Below are 16,587 nucleotides of genomic sequence, written 5' to 3'. Positions count from 1 at the left end.
CTGGTCAGAGACAAGCCGGTGCTGCTGTGGTGGACAGCACAAATATCATCTGGGCTGAACTTCTACTTTCCACCCCCAGGCTCGTCAGCACAGAAAGCAGCCTTGGAACTTGGGGATGACAAGAAATCAACATCTACACCAACAGCAGGTAAGCCTTTGTCACACCTCATGGCCACAAGAGAGACGACTACTCGAATCAGAAGAAATCTTAAATCCCTTGGATGCCCTGATGAAGCAAGCAACTGTGAGTACTATTTGTTGTCCAGAACACCAGAAGGGAGGAGACTCAGTGGCCTGAGGCAATAACCAGACAGATCAAGTGGCTTGAGAAGTGGCTATGCAGGAGCCTGTCCTGGTTATGGGCCTGCAAGAGACACCCACTAAGAAATAGGACTAGATTAAGAGATGGCCTCACTTAAAACACACAGAAGAAGAAAGGACTCAGATTGCTAGCCACCCTACCAACTATTACCTGGAGAAAAAAGGGCAATGGCGCACACAAGGAGGGAGAACTATGCTCCCCAGAAAACAAACAAAAGAGTTACTAGGCTAAATACACAGATAGACTCTTGAGAGATTAGCACATCCAAGCAGTCAAGAGATCTAAAGTATAGAATGGACCTCAGTTTTGGGCCAGAGAGATAGAAGAACAGTATAAGGTACACCAGCAAGCAAAGGCTTATGAGGCTTAGAGTAAACAGAAAAAAAAATACCTAAGAGAGAACAGCCTAAAGTATATTGAGAGGCAAATTTTACAAAGACAAGCCGGTGCTGCTGTGGTGGACAGCACAAGAAATCAAGAAGTTAGGCCAGGAAAATATAGATACCCTCTAATATTTGTAGACACTATCTCTAGATGGTTTGGTGCTTTCCCCACCAAGCAGAAAACAGCTATTGTGATAACCAAGAAGATATCAGAAGATATATTCCTGAGGTTTCAAGTGTCTGAGATAATTGAATCAGATAATGATCTTGCTTTTGTTTTTAAGGTAAGTCAGAGATTGTCATAGATATTGGGGACTAATTGGAAGCTCCATTGTTCATACTGTCCCCAGAGCTCAGGGCAGGCAAAAAAAAAAAAAAAAAAAAAAAAAAAAAAAAAAAGAACAGAACCCTAAAAAGAGACCTTAACTAAATTGTCCTTGGAAACTGGTCCTGGCTGGGTGGTGTCCCTTGTCCTGTCCCTGTTCCAAGCCTGGAACGCCCCTCTTGTGTAGGACCCCCATTCCCTTGACTCCAGCTCTTGACTCACTCCCCCATCCCCAGAAATGACTTTTCAGGCTAATAAGAGGCTGTTCCTGGTGCTGCTGACCATCCCAACCTCCATTGAAGTAGATGGAGTAACTAACTGCCTGACTTCACATAACTCAGACCAGCACCTGCACCTGATGCCAACTGGAGAGCAGCCAGACACCTGAGCGACCCCCTCAACCTCAAGATCACCTGCTGTTCTAGAGGGCCAAAGAGCAGCAGGCCTTGAGTCCTGGGACATCCCCACCCTAGAGACACAGGGGTGGAGATTACCTGAATGTTGGAGATAGGAGACTTTTGAATCTAAACTGTGTCTCAGACGCAGCCTTAGAGGGTGGGGCTTAGGGTGCGTATACCCAAAGTTAAAAAGTGTCCCGTGAGAAACCCCATACATGTGCACTCCCGAGATGAAAAAAGCCAGCAGCAGGCCCATCAGTGTATGTATGTAAAGAGACAGCTACTTTTTCTGTTACCTAAAGATATAGAAAATTGAGAAGTACATACTGGAGACCATCTAGGGGGTGAAAAAAAAGATAAAGATTCAATGACAAAGATATAGTTTGATGCTTAGACAACAATATCATGCTGTACACCCAGATGACAGCTTATGATTCCAGGATTGGAACCACCCACAAGAAAAAGGGGGGATTGTAGGAACCAAATGTAAAAATTTCAGGTCTTAGCCCAAACTTAAAATCCCACTGTCCAAGGAGGAGCACATTCCTTAGTCAGAGGACACTTGTTGGATTAACATTCAGAGGAGGAAGGGAGGGGCTGATTAACATTCCTCAGACCACAGGGAAAGAGAACCCACCTGTGGGTGGGGAAGGCCCAGAGCATGGAGACACAATCCAGGATGGGAGGTGGTCAGGAAGCTGGACCCTTAACATAATAAACCTGGGAAAATGGAAGTAATATGCAAATCTGAGTCACCTAGAGACCAGACCTGAGAAGGTCAGCCTTTGTGGTTGCCCTTGTAAACTCTGTATAAGAACTGCTCCCAGCTTTTGTTTGGGGTTCTCTTGCCTGCAAGTGAGAGAGCCCCAGTTCACTGGTATCATTAAACCTCATGTTGTTGCAGTGAATCCTCTGTCTGTGTGTGATTCTGCGGGAGCGCATCCCTTGGTTTGGATCTTAGAGTCCAACATTCCAATATTAGTGGCAGTTCAGCAAAGAACCAAGAAACCACAATGACCACTGGTGTGGTGATGCCAGCCCTAAGTTCAATCCCGGACACTCGATAGGTAGGGAGAGCTCTAGATAAGGCTCAACAATTGGCTTTCAGTGAGAGGTGTTACTTCAATTTCTCTTCTGTCTTCTCACTTTTCTCTTTTGATAAAAGGTGTTTTCTATATAATCCTGGTTGCCTATAACTCTAGGCTGGTCTTATTTGCCATCATCTTCCGGACCCTGCCTCCTGATTGCCCACATACTAGGGTATTTTGATTTCGATTACTGTTGTGTGCCTCATGTTTTACTTTAGTTCTAGACTTAAGGGAAAAAAAAAAACCACGCTGATTTGATTCTCTCACTATTAACCAATCTCCAATAATCCCCTTGGTGATCTTTTAGCATGCCACTTACTAGTCTGTTTTTCAGGAGATATATACAAAAGCTCCAGCTTGTACTTCAGGCTGTGGTGAGAAGGGAGGAGGAGGAGGGCACTAGGCCATCAGTTTCACTGTGAAAGATGATGAAATATTTAGCTCACCCACCTACCCATAGACATGGATGGGAGATAAAGCCTTGAGTAGGTTGGGTGGGGCAGGATTTGGAAAATGCAAACTTCGTGTGTGTGTGTGTGTGTGTGTGTGTGTGTGTGTGTGTGTGTGTGTGTGTGTGTGAAGAAGTGATGAGACTTTGGGATGAAGGAGGGAACACATTTCTCTCCAGCAGACTCAGCAATCCATGGTGCAGGTCTTCTGGTTTTTTTCACAGAGTTCCAAGACAGTCACACCTGTTTACTTACATTCCTGTGGCTGTTTTGTACTCTACAATGGCTCAGTTGAGTAGCTTCCACGTGAACCAAAGTGTTCCCTATCTTGCCCTTCACAGAAAAATGTGCAGACTTACTGTCTACAATGAGAAGTTATTCCAACAGACAGCAGATGAAGGGAGAGCGTGGGATGCCAGGAAGGAAAGGAGGATCCAGGAGTATGCTCAGAGGTAGAGCCTCTGGTAGGGCCACAGAGGAGCAGCCACGGTTGGAAGACACCGTGCTTTATCCCCTGGGGTCCTCTGCCACGGGAGGTGATAGCAATTCTTATTTGAAGTGGGAAGACCCACTTGAGATCTGGATCTTTGAGGTAGAAGACCCACCTTTAATCCGGGTCCCACCTGCTGCTGGCAGCCTGTCTATAAAAAGGACAGAGAAGAAGGAAGCTCTCTTCTCTTTTCCTGCTTGCTTTCACTCTCGCTAGTAAGTCCAGTCAAGCAAGTCCTTTACTGGCATTAGATGCTACTACTTTGGGACTCCGGCATTTACTGAAGAGCAGCTGAGACATTCAGCCTCATGGACTGAACAACTCTTGGATCTTCTGTTTGTAGACAGCCTTGTTGGACTAGCTGGACCACAACCTGTAAGCCACTCTAATAAATCCCCTTATATATAGATTCATTCTCTCAGTACTATTTCTCTAGAGAGCCCTGGCTGAGATAAGCACTTTCCACACCACATTATTCATGTCTACTCCCTAAGCTCCTACAAGGTGACAGAGTTGACCATCCTCAAGTCTTTCAGAACTGATAGCACATCAAACAACAGAAAACACAGCACAGGTAATCAAAAAGGTTTTTAATGATTAATGTTTAGACATTATTTAACAGTGTGGGTATATTCAGATGAGCTAAGCACACTTTGACAGCACACTATTGAATGTTATAGTTTTTAAAATATGTAAAGACACTTGCCAACGGGTACCTAGGATGAAGACACACACAAACACACACATTCTAGATTTCATAAGGTAAGTGTAAACAGATGCTGCAACTCCTTCCAAACAGAAAACCCACAAGACTAATTAGGACCGACTGGCTCCTTATAATATGAATGTGCAAAATTAAAGCATGGTAAACTGGTATTTACATAAATATCAAACCCACAATTAGTTTATACATTGTCAATCATCTCCTAAGATGTGTCATGAGTGGTTCAATGAATTCTTTTTTAATCAATGCAGAAGGTATTCAAAGGCTAAACTTTCAACACTTTAAAAATGACACATATAATAAGAGTCCCCACTTGTATGACCAACGCCTCAAGTGCACTAGACATGATTACAGGATAAGCAGTCTGTTACTTTTAAACAAGAGCTTTGAATCAATCTTAGATGCTAAGCAGAAAAAAAAAATATTACAGATGCCACCAAGATTTACACTGGATAAAGCGACTGCTCCCCGAACACCTGTTTCCTGTGTGCTCCAGCTCTTAAGTTTTTCCTCAAAATTCGTATGGTGCTTCCTGGTCTCTTGGTAAATTAGGCACATTTTAAAAGGAAGTGTATGTCAAAGTAGCACTACAGAAAAGAATAAAAACATTTGGACCCAGGCAACCCGTTCCCCATCACTGTGTATGTAACTGTCACATAGTAAATGTCTCACCGCCTTTCCTGAAAGGTAGTTCTCCTCTCTCCGAGTGGTGGGAAGTCGAACGGCCTTTTTGTCTCCTGTGTAAAAACACTAAGCACTTCAGAAATGAAAAGTGGCCTACTCATCCTAGACTCTGGGGGACCAAGGATAGGTACGTAAGTGTCTCCAGACACTTTGGACCCTTTCCCCACCTCTTTAAACACATTAATAGTGGCACTCAAAATAAAAAAATAATATCTGTTAAAAAGTTAAACTGAATGTCCCACTAGACTTGCGCCTGCTTATTAAAGCCGGCATCATAAAACCAAAGGTGCCACCAGACTTTGCATCTCCAAGTCACTTGAAGTTACATGTCACACACTAGCTTCATAAATCACACATTTGATTTTTCTAAACAGAGCTATTACAAATGAATACAAAGTTGAAACATACCCTAAATTAAACTAATAAGCTTTGGGCCCTGCTTTTTAAGTCTTAAGGCATGTGTGTTTCTCTACTGTTAACAACATTGTACAAATTTACAATCACATGCATGGTCTACAGTTAAAAAAAAAAAAGTTTGGATTACAGTGTTTTAAATTGTGAACCACAATTCAGCACCTATCGTGTTACAACTAATAAGGCAACAGCAGTGTCGTATACTACAATAACATTCCCTTTCCACAGTCTAGCGCGGGGGTCGCTGAGAGCCCAGAAATGTGAGAAAAATCGTATGCCTACTTGTATAATCTGTATACATATTCTAGGGGTTTTGAACTGATGAAAAAGGTCCTACGTAAGTCACGCTGCAGATAGTAGGGCCAGACTAGTGACAGCAGCTGTTATGAGCGTCAGGGCACAACTCATACTGTGCTTACAATCACACGCCGTGGTCTGGAGGCTTCGGTTTGTCAATCCTTCCGCTGCTTCCTTGGCTTCACACTGTTCTCCAGGGAAGGGAAGCTGTTGGTGTGGCCGTTGATGGCAGTCATAGACCCGTTCTGGTGGCCCTTCAGGTGCTCTTTCCTCCGAGAGGCCCCTTTCTTGTTGTAAGTCTGAAATGTACAAGGCAAATCAGTGCCTGCTGACCAGAGGAACTGTACTGGTCTGCATCTAACTAGGCCTGGTTTCCTTGTCTGATCAATCTCGCCATGTAATTCCCGGGCTCAAATAACCATTTTATGTTTCAATCACTTTTCTGACCTTTTGAGGCTTAGCTTCTATGTTCTCACCCCTAGGCCACAACAGAAACATTTAGGAAAACATATTGAGTTTCTGTTCATTCTGCTTTGCCTCTTTAGGATGTGGACGGTGGAGCAATGGGCGAGGTGACCACACCAGCTTCTCCTACTGGCTAGAGCGACTCCAGCTCTAAGCCATATCTTTAGATTTCTCTTTTGCTTCAGTAACCATCATGCACAGTACAATGAACGGTACCAGGAGACCAGGAGCAACTGGAAGAAGGTCCTATTATCCAGCCCCAGCAAAGCACCAGTCAACAAGTCACACACAGACACATGGGGCACAGAGAGAAACAGCATCTGAGCCTCCAGGTGGCTGGTCCACACTACTGGGTTTTTCTCGGGACCTTTGCCCTTGCTCCTGTCCAGGTCAGTTCGAGACGGAAGCCACTTGGCACTGGCCACAGAAGAAAAAAAAAAAAGAGTCATTAGTGTCTGCCTGGTGCTCCGGTGCCACCAGACAGACAAACCTCTATCAAGCCCCAAACTTTAGCAGTGGCCATCTGAGAAAAATGGGACAACACGGTAGGTTTCAATTACACCAGAGGATGTGATGGAAACTTCAGAGCTATGGCAGGCAGGGCAGTGGGGCTGAGACTTCTGATTGAAAAATGGCCTCTTTATTTCTCTGCATTGCCCAAAGGAAAGGAATAAAGTATCCACTAAACATGGCATCCTTTCCCACCTGGGTCCCAAGATGCCCAGGACAGTATGGAGAGCAAAGCAGATGAACCCTCTGTCCCTACAAAGGTTCTTTCAGAGCACAGTGCCAGCATCCGGCAGCGCTTAACACAGCCCCAGTGAGGGAAAGGACAAAGGTCAGAGGCCAGTGAAGGGTGAGATTTACCTGAATGTAGAAGTTTGTGAAGAGAGCAATCAGGGAAATCATGTATCCAATCTGGAAATACAGCCACCCGAGAGGAAAGGAACACGGCCAGATCACTCCACAGCTCGTCTGGATGATTGTCAGCACAAACTGGACCTAGAGGGAAAGGCCAGGGTTGAGCGGTGGCAGCGCATGGATAAAGTTTAGACCAGGGGACTATGTATCAGTGTCTGCACCCAAGTTTCTGAACCAGCACTTCTACCTTTTTATACTATGTTTTATTCTGTCCTCTGTATGTATGCCTCTATAGGCTTCCCCTCGCTCCCCAAAGCTACTTAAGCCACCTTTCTCCAAAAGTCTAGGTAGGACTCAGCACAGACAAGTAAGAGAGAGGAGTGAGGTACATGTTTATGTTTAAAGGGGTCAGTGATGTCACTCATGATGCGTGGTCTGACTGATTCCTACTTGGTATCTGTGTTCACTTTGGTGTGGTGAAAGCTGTCATGAACATGTAAACGCTTCTTGGTCAAAATGCTAGGTCCACAGGTGACTTCTGATGAGTGACCCTTGAAAAGCAGGTGGACCTGTGTGATCCACTCAAAGGTGTTAAGGTCCCTGACTACTCAAGCCCCTTCAGTAGTAGCCCAGTGAGGACTCAGAAGCTCGCACCAGCTGTTCCCCTCATTTCTTCAGTCTGGTCCTCTAATCTAAGAACTAGGCAGACAGCACCCTGCCCAGCAGGGCGTCAATGTCTTCAGGGTTCTTCCACATTCTGTCTGTCAGAGCCATGATTACAGCATAAATCCATCTCTGCATCCTTCCTCCTCTGTATCAGAGGAGACTAAAGAACAATTATCCTTCCTCACGGGTGAGAAAAAGATTAACAAGGGCTGCAGAGCAGCTGGCAGAGGTGATAATGAAACACTAGACACAGAAGGAGCTCCAACTTCTCAGAATGTTATTTTTAAATTTTGGGGGGAAAAAAAAATCGAGATTGATTCAGGGGATCTAAATTAGATTCATTTGGAACAAACGCACACAGCAAGGCTGGGCTGGAGGGTTTAGTGCTTGTCTTCCGTCTCTGGCTTTACTGTGCTCACCTACAAAGTGGAGGGAATATTCGAAACACCTCATGCAGAAATCATTTCCTTAGCATGAGTGCCTGACACACAAAACAAAACAGGCCAGTGTTTATCAACAGTATCACTAACTGCTCAGGAAGACTTCATGAGGGGAAGGAAACATGCACTACTGGGCTGACCACTGGCAAGGCTCAGGAAGAATGGCAAGAACCATCAGCAAGACAGACAGTTGTCGGCCTGCCTCTGCCAGGGGCCATGGTCTGAAGCAGCGGGAACTTCTACCAAGTACTCTGATATGGCGGCCAGAGTTGAGTATCACCTGGCACCCATCTTATCCAAGAGGTTTCACTGTAATAAATACAAGGGCTGTGGACTCAGCACCAGAAAGTTCTACCTGAAACTCCTGGGAACACAGGTGAGCAGTTTTCATCTTCATTTTAGAAATGAGAATGCACACACAGGTACATGTGTGCACACTATACACACAAAGTAAGAACGAAGCCTGACCTGAAGTTGGAAGCTTAAGACTTGAGGCACCCCCAGCCCAGAGCAGATTCTCCGTCTACTAGAAACAAGAGCACTGCCTGCCCTGCCTACAACAAGTTTAACCGGATCCACTGAATTCGATTAAACAACAGGACGGCCTGGAAGAGGACTGAATCTGGCAGGGAACAAGTTCTGGGCACAGTGACCAAGTTACTCACCAGCTGCCCCTGAGTGATGTACTTTTTCCACCAGAGGTAGGGACGCATGGAAGGGACAGAGGACAGACCATAGTAGGAGTACATGAGGACGTGGATGAAGCTGTTGAGTGTCGCACCAAAATATGCTGTGGGGACAAAGGGGACCAGGAAGATGCATTAGAGTTTGTAAGTAACAGGTGTGGGAAGTCCAAGACCATTTTGGAGCTAGAGAAATTCTTCTGAACCAAGAGGATGACAAACACTGTAGCCACCCAGATATGTAATGAAAAGTCAGTTTCCACTTGGGTGGGCAGGGCAGGCAGCCATAGGATACCTTACCCCAGCGGTCAGGTCAACAGACCTGCTATGCCTGTGCCCTAGACCTGGCACCTGCAGGTGTGGCTGGCAGACTGGGAGGCAGGGTCCTCCTCCCAAATGCCCAAGATGTACCATTTTAGAGCTAGTTCTTTAGAGATGGAAGATCCATTTTATCATACAACTTTTACTTTCCAGTAGAATATCATTTTTAAATACTTTTAATCTCAACAGTAAAGAAGTGAAGCAAAGCCATCAGCTTTTCGGACCCGCCGGGTCGTATTAGGAGTTTCTAGTGGCTATGGCAAAAACTGGCCCTGCAGTCCTCACATAGGTCATGTCTACTCTCCAGCTCTCCACAGGCCAGGTGGGGCGGGCTAGCTGTCCCATGAGGTATCCTGAAATTTAAAATATTCCTCCAATGGAGGGCTGTCCCTGCTGGAATCTGGACTAGCTTAGTCACAGGTGATGAGGGATGAACATCCGACACCAGTTCAAGAGTGTGAGAACTCAGCCCATCCTTCTGGAGTATTGCCTCTCTCCCAACCCACTCTCTAAAGGTACTGTATTTAGAAAATCCTTTTCAGTTATAAACCTGATATAGCTATGCATCTCCGTGGGCAGAGAAACTCAGCGACTATGCTGGGGCAGAGAATCCTAGTCAAACTCAAGGGTAGGATGAAAAGCTTGTGACTGAGACTTGTTGGACCCTAAGTGGAACCCAACCACATCCAACCTTTTAAAAACTAGCAAATTTTGGTGCAAGTTATAGAAAAAAACCCATCAGACTGGATGAGGACTTCCTAATTTGTAGCCAAGAATGCCCAGCTCTGTGACACAAGCCTTCCACACTAGACAGAACACGGATTGTGAGGGCTGGTTCTCTCCTTCCACCACACAGGCTCTAGGCATTGGCCTCTTACTTCCTACTTCTTAATGAGCTCAGGCTGCTATTTCCTTCATCTTACTCATCAGTGTAGGACAATGACCCCTTAGGCCACACAAACTGTTACTAAAAACAACCCCAGGCCCTCTCCACAAAGTCCTCGCCTATACAGGTCTGTATCTCGGAGCCACTGACTTCCTCTGGCAGGTCAGAACGTCTGGGTCTTACTTTAAAGCCTCTGACCTATTTAGAATTGACTTTATGTGGAGTAAGAGATCTGAGTTTTGTTTCATTGTTTTACAAATGAATCTCTGACTTTCCCAGAGCTATCTACTGAAGAGGCTTGGCTTATTTAACTTTTAAATTAGCATCCAAAGCAATGGGTTTCATCATGTTGTCTCCATACATTCCTGTTGCTGCTGGGCCATCACATGCTACCCCCCCGACCCCCCAACAGTGTCCTTCCCTGTGAAGCCCCCTCCACCCACCCCCCCATCCCAATGAGCAGTCCCCTGTCCTTACATACACTCCATTACCCACACAGTTTCCTACCCCCTTAAGATCTCATCCTCCCCTCTCAGGATACTTTTTCTAGTTTTGTGACCTACATATAAATACCATGCACATATACAATTTTATGTTTAGGTTTACACATATGCAGTACGTGAGTGAGTCTGGCTAACTTCACTTAACACGATGTCCAGCTGCCTCCATTTTCCTGCCAGTGCCACACACGATTTATACCTGCATAAAATTCCACTGTGCAATGTACATCTTCATCTGTGCTTGGCCACCCAAGTTGCTTCCATTTGTTGGCCATTGTGAAGAGAACAGCAATAGCCAAGAATGTGCTTGTATCTCTGTGGTATGTTATTTGGAGTCCAAGAGCAAGACAGCAGGGTCGAATGGTAGTTTTAGTTTCAGTTTTTGAGGAGTACCGACGTCCACAGCAGCTCCAGGAGTATGGAGCAGCACCAGGAATGAGTAAGAATCCTGGGTCCCTGGCAGCATTCGGCCTCTACTGATACTGAATCCAGCACCTCGTGGATACAGCCAACTCACTGAGCTACACCCCCAATGGTTTGTTTTCTTGATGATAACCTATCTGACTGAAGTGAGACAGGAGTCTCGGTTTTCCTGACAGCTAAAGGATGCCGAACACTTTACTCCTTGGGCACTTGGGTTTCCTTTAATGAACTGCACTGGCTTCAACAGTCCATTTACTAATGAATCATCTGTAGGTTTTTTTTTAAAGCAATGAACATATCTGCTGACACCTCTGTCAATAATTATGTGGTAGATGTGTGACTGACTTTCTGGTCTTCTCTTCCACTCCTTTAGTCTCCATGCCCCTGCGGTCGGTCCTGTGCCCTACTGTTTTATCACTACGCACGGTTCTGTGGTATAACCTTGGACTGGGCCTTGTGACGTCTTCAGTATTGCTCCTTCTGCTTAGGATCACATTGTCTAACATGTGACATGAAAGCAGAAGGAAGGAAGGAGACCAGGGAAGGGTAAGGGGGACGTGAGAAGGTGGGGAGGAGGGACAAATGAGAGGAAAGTATAATGGAGACTGTCACAATGAAATCTGTACAGTGTACACTAACTGAAGTAACAGTGATAATAAATAGAAAAAGAAAAAACTTGAACACAAACTCAAAAGCTTAACCCGAGGATTCCCAGCGAGAACTGGAAGCTAGCTGAGTCCTAGCTTCCAGTCTGTCTCTGTCACATGTTCCCCAAACATTCCATTTACTCACAATGGCCGCAGGGAACCCAGTTCATCACAAACCACCAGATGTTGAGCATGGTAGCGTGGTGGTAGACGTGTAGGACGGTGATTTGGTGGTTGTTCTTGCGCAGGATGAAGAAAAAGGTGTCCATGAATTCTATGAGTTTGGAGAAGTAGTACCACCAGAGGACACGGATAATCTAAGAGCAAAGGGTTCACGGTTTATCTCCAGTACTTCTCTGGAATGTCACCCAAGACATGATGGACATTCAACATAAAGCTGGGATGGCCCCACTGGCCCTGCAGCTGTCCAGTGACAGCTCCAGCCATTGTGAGAGTCTTTAATCAATGAACATGTGACCCTGGGAGAACTGAAATGTCTTCAAAGGGCTCCTGACACTCTTGTACACCCCAGGACGTGGAGGTAGAAGCCAGAGGATCAAGAGTTCAGGATCATCTTAAGCTACACAGAATCTGAGGCTACAAAAGACTCTGTCTCAAAGCAAAACTCAATCAAAACAAAGAGCCTTGGGAGGAAGCTCCAGGCTCAGCAGTGCTCTTCTGTAGTCTGCAGAGCTGCTGGAAGGGAGAAGGGTTCCGGGGCCTGAGGCCTGGGCTGAGGAAGTATTGAGACACAAAGAAAATGGAACCAGAGTGTGCAGTACCTGTTTCTGGTCCAACCGACATGCTCAAAGGAAATGTTGGCCATGCCATGTCAGCCTTCTGTTTAACAAATTCCAATTCTCAGAGTGGATGCTGGATTTTACCTTTAATATCACTACTCAGAGGGCACTTACAAGAGTGATTTTAAATCAAATGGTCTTTTATGCAAATGTAAAACCTGTCAACTGTTCACAGGAGTTCTTTTACAAAGAGGAGGATTTAGTTTTCATTTTATTTATGCCTTTCATGTTCAAATTATCATACCACACACCCCGCACTTCTCTTTTGAAAATGTCAACAGGAATTATCAGAATTGAAAGACTACTGTCTCTTTTGCCTTTTATGTAAGTTATTTAATAACCCCCCCCAAAAAAAACCAAATACACACAGACACACCCACCCCTACACACCCCTGAAAGAATACCTTCATATCTGATTCTCCTGCGCTTCGTGTTCCCTGACAGAAGAAGTTGTATTTGCCTTCCCACACACCTGTCACCAACTAAAAAAGAGGAGAAAAATTAGTTGCTACATAAGAAGAACACTGTTCAACAAAACTTTATTAGTCTAGAGTATATGAAAATTAACTTGGGGCTCTACAGAGTCAAGTTCGTTGAAAGTCAGATGGTCAGAGTGAATGGTGAAGAAGAGAAAAGTCTTCAACACTGCATGTGCTTTCACCCAGTCACCATACTGGAAGGGTGAAGAGGGAGCCTCTCTCAGGCTGCTGACTTCAGAAACCCCTTTACCTGCTGCTTCAGCATGCCCAGACCCATCCAACTCCAAGATGTCATCCTGTCTCCTCACGTCACTTTCCCTAAGCCGGGGCTCCTGAAACCTGACTTACAGCCTACGACGAGACCTTAGACCCTACTTTAATGGTCAGGCTAGAAGGTTTAGCGATTCGACACTGCCCTACTGTATGCTATTTATCTATGAAAACCACAGCCTCCTGCTTGTTTGCTTTCTTCTACAGTCTAGACCAATCTTGAGTGGTCCTGATGGACACGGAATGCCAGGAGATGCCTGAGATGGTGTACTTTGAGCCTTATGTCATCCACATATGAAGGACGCACAAGGACCCAGTCACCAGTTATCAAAGTGTGTGTCCCTGTCCAGTCTACCAGCAGCACTCAGGACCCCTGGCAAAATGCAATCTTGAACTATCACAAACCCTGGGGAAGATCACCAAGGCTGGCACTCAAAGTCCCTGATCACAAATTCTTGAGAATCTAATGATTCTTCAAGAGTTACTTCAAAGTACTGTCTTCAATCCCAGATCTGACACTACCCAGGAACTTGTTGGTAACAGCTTTAGGCCCTACCCTAGATGATCTTGTGACCTTAAAATTTATGAACAAAAGCCCATACTGGATGTGTGTGAGAGACATTGGGTAGCCTAGGTTAAAATTCTCATTCTCATGCCTCCACCTTTGAGTGTTGGGATTTTACCAGCTGGCCAGTGTTTTATTTTGTTTTTCGAGACAGGGTTTCTCTGCGCAGACCAGGCTGGCCTCGAACTCAGAAATCCGACTGCCTCTGCTTCCCAAGTGCTGGGATTAAAGGCGTGCGCCACCACCGCCCAACGCCAATGTTTTAACAAGTAATTCTGATCATATGGAAAACAACTGTGGGTCCCATTGTAGCTGCCCAGTATCACCTGGGGAGCTTTAAAGAATTACTACTGCCTGGCCTCACCCAGACCATGAGACAAACCTCAAGGAACCTCTAACAAAGTTCTCAAGAGAATTCAGTGTGCGGCTCAACTGTAAACTACTGGCTTCACCTACTGACTTCAATAAGAAAGTGTTCAAGAGAAGCGTTAACTGTTAACTGAGCCTTCAAGAGAAGCGTTAACTGTTAACTGAGCCTTCAAGAGAAGCGTTAACTGTTAACTGAGCCATGTTGTGAATTTGGTCTAATGCTGCTTGTATTATGTTAATTTGGTCCCCAAAATTTCCCAAGAATCCCCACGGTCCACAGGTGAGATGCTGAGGGACCCTGCCCCCAGCTGGTTTTGATTCGTAAATAAAGTTGCCAGTGGCCAATGGCTGGGCAGAGAGACAGAGGTGGGACCTTAGGATTCCTGGGCAAGAGATTGAGGGAGGGGAGAAAGAGACTGCCGCCACAGCAGGGAAGGAGTAGAAACCACTCCTGAGGTGAGTGAACAGAGAACATAACAGTCAAGTATACACTGGGGAACTCAGTCTGAGAGGGCTGCAGGTCTGGGGCAGCCAGGACGGAATACAGGTTGGATGAGTTGGACTTCCAGAAGGTATATCAGCCAGGGAGTCGATCTGAGCAGTGATAACTGGGAACTGAACAGCGCCAAGACTGTCCCACTGCCTTAAACAACTACTCAGCCTGGTGAACAGTACAGATGCCTTTCAGCAAGCAGAATGTTTGGACAAGGACTGGAAGACATACTGTTACATTTTTATCCAATCTGACGTCTGAGATAAATGCCAGGCATAGCACGTGTGCATGAATGCCGCCTGGAACACCTGATGTTTCTTTTAACTTCCCTTCCAGAGTTTCCCTTCTGTACTGTTACTTTCTCTACATGAAAACATTCAGAGTTTACACATTTTTCATGGCCAAAGAGCAGTGTTAAAAATCTGGTATCCCATCAGACGTGGAGGCTGTGGGTTGGAAGGTCTGTCAGGGACCTTCTGTCTGTGTGTCTGTCTGTGTGTCTGTGTGGGACCTGTGGGTTTCACTGTCAAAAGTGAGGTTGGACTAAATGATCTCCAGTGGCTTTCTGTCCAAGTTTTCAACAGTCTCTTGGCTACACTTCATGAGAGACCATACAGGATGCTGCTTTTTCCTAGACTGGTACCAGGAGGCATGTTTATCCTTTTGGTCTTATGTCCTGTTTCAAGGCCGGCTAAGTCTGTCACTCACAGGCCTATTAGAACTTCAAAACTCAAGATGCAAACCCAGAGTGAACAAGGAAAGAAGGGAGAGGAGGTGGGCTTGGGCCTTTGGAGACTGACTGGAGAGAAGGCTGGGACACCAGAGTTCTTCCTCTGTCCCATGACAGAAATGCAAAATATTCTGAGATACCGAAAGAAAATGCTTCTGGTCAAATGTCAAGACAATGCAGTAAGGTCTCCACGAGGATAAATGTGGACAGTGAAGTATTTGCTGAAATGGTTATCTTTGTTTTATCTTCTGAAAATTTACTATATTAAAAATGTCACATTTTAGTAAGGTGTGGTGGCATACACTTTAAATTTCCTTTGGGAGACAGAGGCAGGCAGATCTATGTGAGTTTGTGGCCAGCCTGGTCTATACAAGTTAAACACCAGACAAGGTAAACAGTGAGACTCTGTCTCAAAACTATCAAAGCAAAAATACCAGTCAGATTCTAGACCCTACCATCACTGCTTTCTCATCACTCTTGGTATCCTGGACCAGATGACCATGTGTATGTCACTTCAGAAGACTGCAATCCTATCTCCTTGTGATGGGTGGGGCTGCTCAGAAGGAAATTGGGCAAATGCCCCCTTTAGAGTCTTGCAGGTGTCTCTTAAAGGAAAGGCTTTTGTTAACCGAGCAGCAGGCCCCTCCTGTCATGTGGCTCTTTTTCATTTTTGTTTCTAAAGGGATCTAGGTAGAACTTCCCTCTGTAAGCAAATTAACTCAAAACCCGATTTGCCCTTTACTATAGCCTGGGATAGAAGTGGAAAATCTCTAGGTAAACACTACCTTTGGAGGACAGAGTTCAAGCCTGGGCACTGGTGCTACACTCTGTCAGCACCACCCAGCCACATCCACCAGATGCTGTTCACTCGTGGTCATGTTCTTGGCCTGCGCCTGCCACACTTCCTTCACCCCGAGGTCCTTGTGGAGGTGGCCTTCATGGTCACATTCTCTCCACTGGGACTGCAACTAACCACTTCCACTAGGGCCAGTGAGTCTCTCAATGCATTCAATTCCACACTTAAAACCTTTCAAAGACTTGTTGTTGCCTTCATAACAACCCCCTGAGGTATTCCTGTTCTACAGTGAGCCTCCAAGTTCCCCTCGCTTCTATACCTACAAGCTAGTTACCTGCATACACTTCTTTAGATACACATTTCCTTAGCCACCACTGAGGTCAAAGGGCTGCATTAACCTGTAAAGCCTAGGCTGAGGCAGAGGCACCGGCTTTGCTATCTCCATCTGTTAAACCTTACGTCCCACAACTCAAGTGCCACAGACACAGTCTTGCATCAGAAAGGTTATCTTGAGAAGCTGGTGATATGAAGTGTCAACTGTTTATCTCATCCAATAAGGCGCCTGACGTGAGCATAATAAATGTTCACAGTGACCATTTTATTCTTATTATCTAGAATT

At 45.4% G+C, this 16,587-nt stretch overlaps 1 protein-coding gene across 8 annotated transcripts in view; it reads right to left on the bottom strand.

Annotated features, from left to right (window-relative positions):
* Positions 1–4,030: 4,030 nt before the first annotated feature.
* Elovl5 (ELOVL fatty acid elongase 5) overlaps positions 4,031–16,587 on the bottom strand; it is a 62,647-nt gene continuing 50,090 nt past the window's right edge. For 7 of the 8 annotated variants that reach the window (XM_034509096.2, XM_034509097.2, XM_034509095.3 and 4 more), the window contains 5 exons: positions 12,671–12,748; positions 11,612–11,783; positions 8,672–8,796; positions 6,907–7,041; positions 4,031–5,873 (listed from right to left, as the gene is read on the bottom strand). In XM_034509096.2, coding sequence (XP_034364987.1) covers positions 5,730–5,873; positions 6,907–7,041; positions 8,672–8,796; positions 11,612–11,783; positions 12,671–12,748 — 654 coding nt within the window. In that variant the 3' untranslated portion in view covers positions 4,031–5,729. The remainder of the gene's footprint in view (positions 5,874–6,906; positions 7,042–8,671; positions 8,797–11,611; positions 11,784–12,670; positions 12,749–16,587) is intronic. The other variant, XM_076937925.1, reaches the window with a different exon arrangement.

Source organism: Arvicanthis niloticus, chromosome 7, assembly GCF_011762505.2.
Source record: "Arvicanthis niloticus isolate mArvNil1 chromosome 7, mArvNil1.pat.X, whole genome shotgun sequence".
Taxonomy (NCBI): Eukaryota; Metazoa; Chordata; class Mammalia; order Rodentia; family Muridae; genus Arvicanthis; species Arvicanthis niloticus.
Note: the sequence above shows the minus strand (reverse complement) of the source record. Positions and strands in the feature narration are given on the sequence as shown.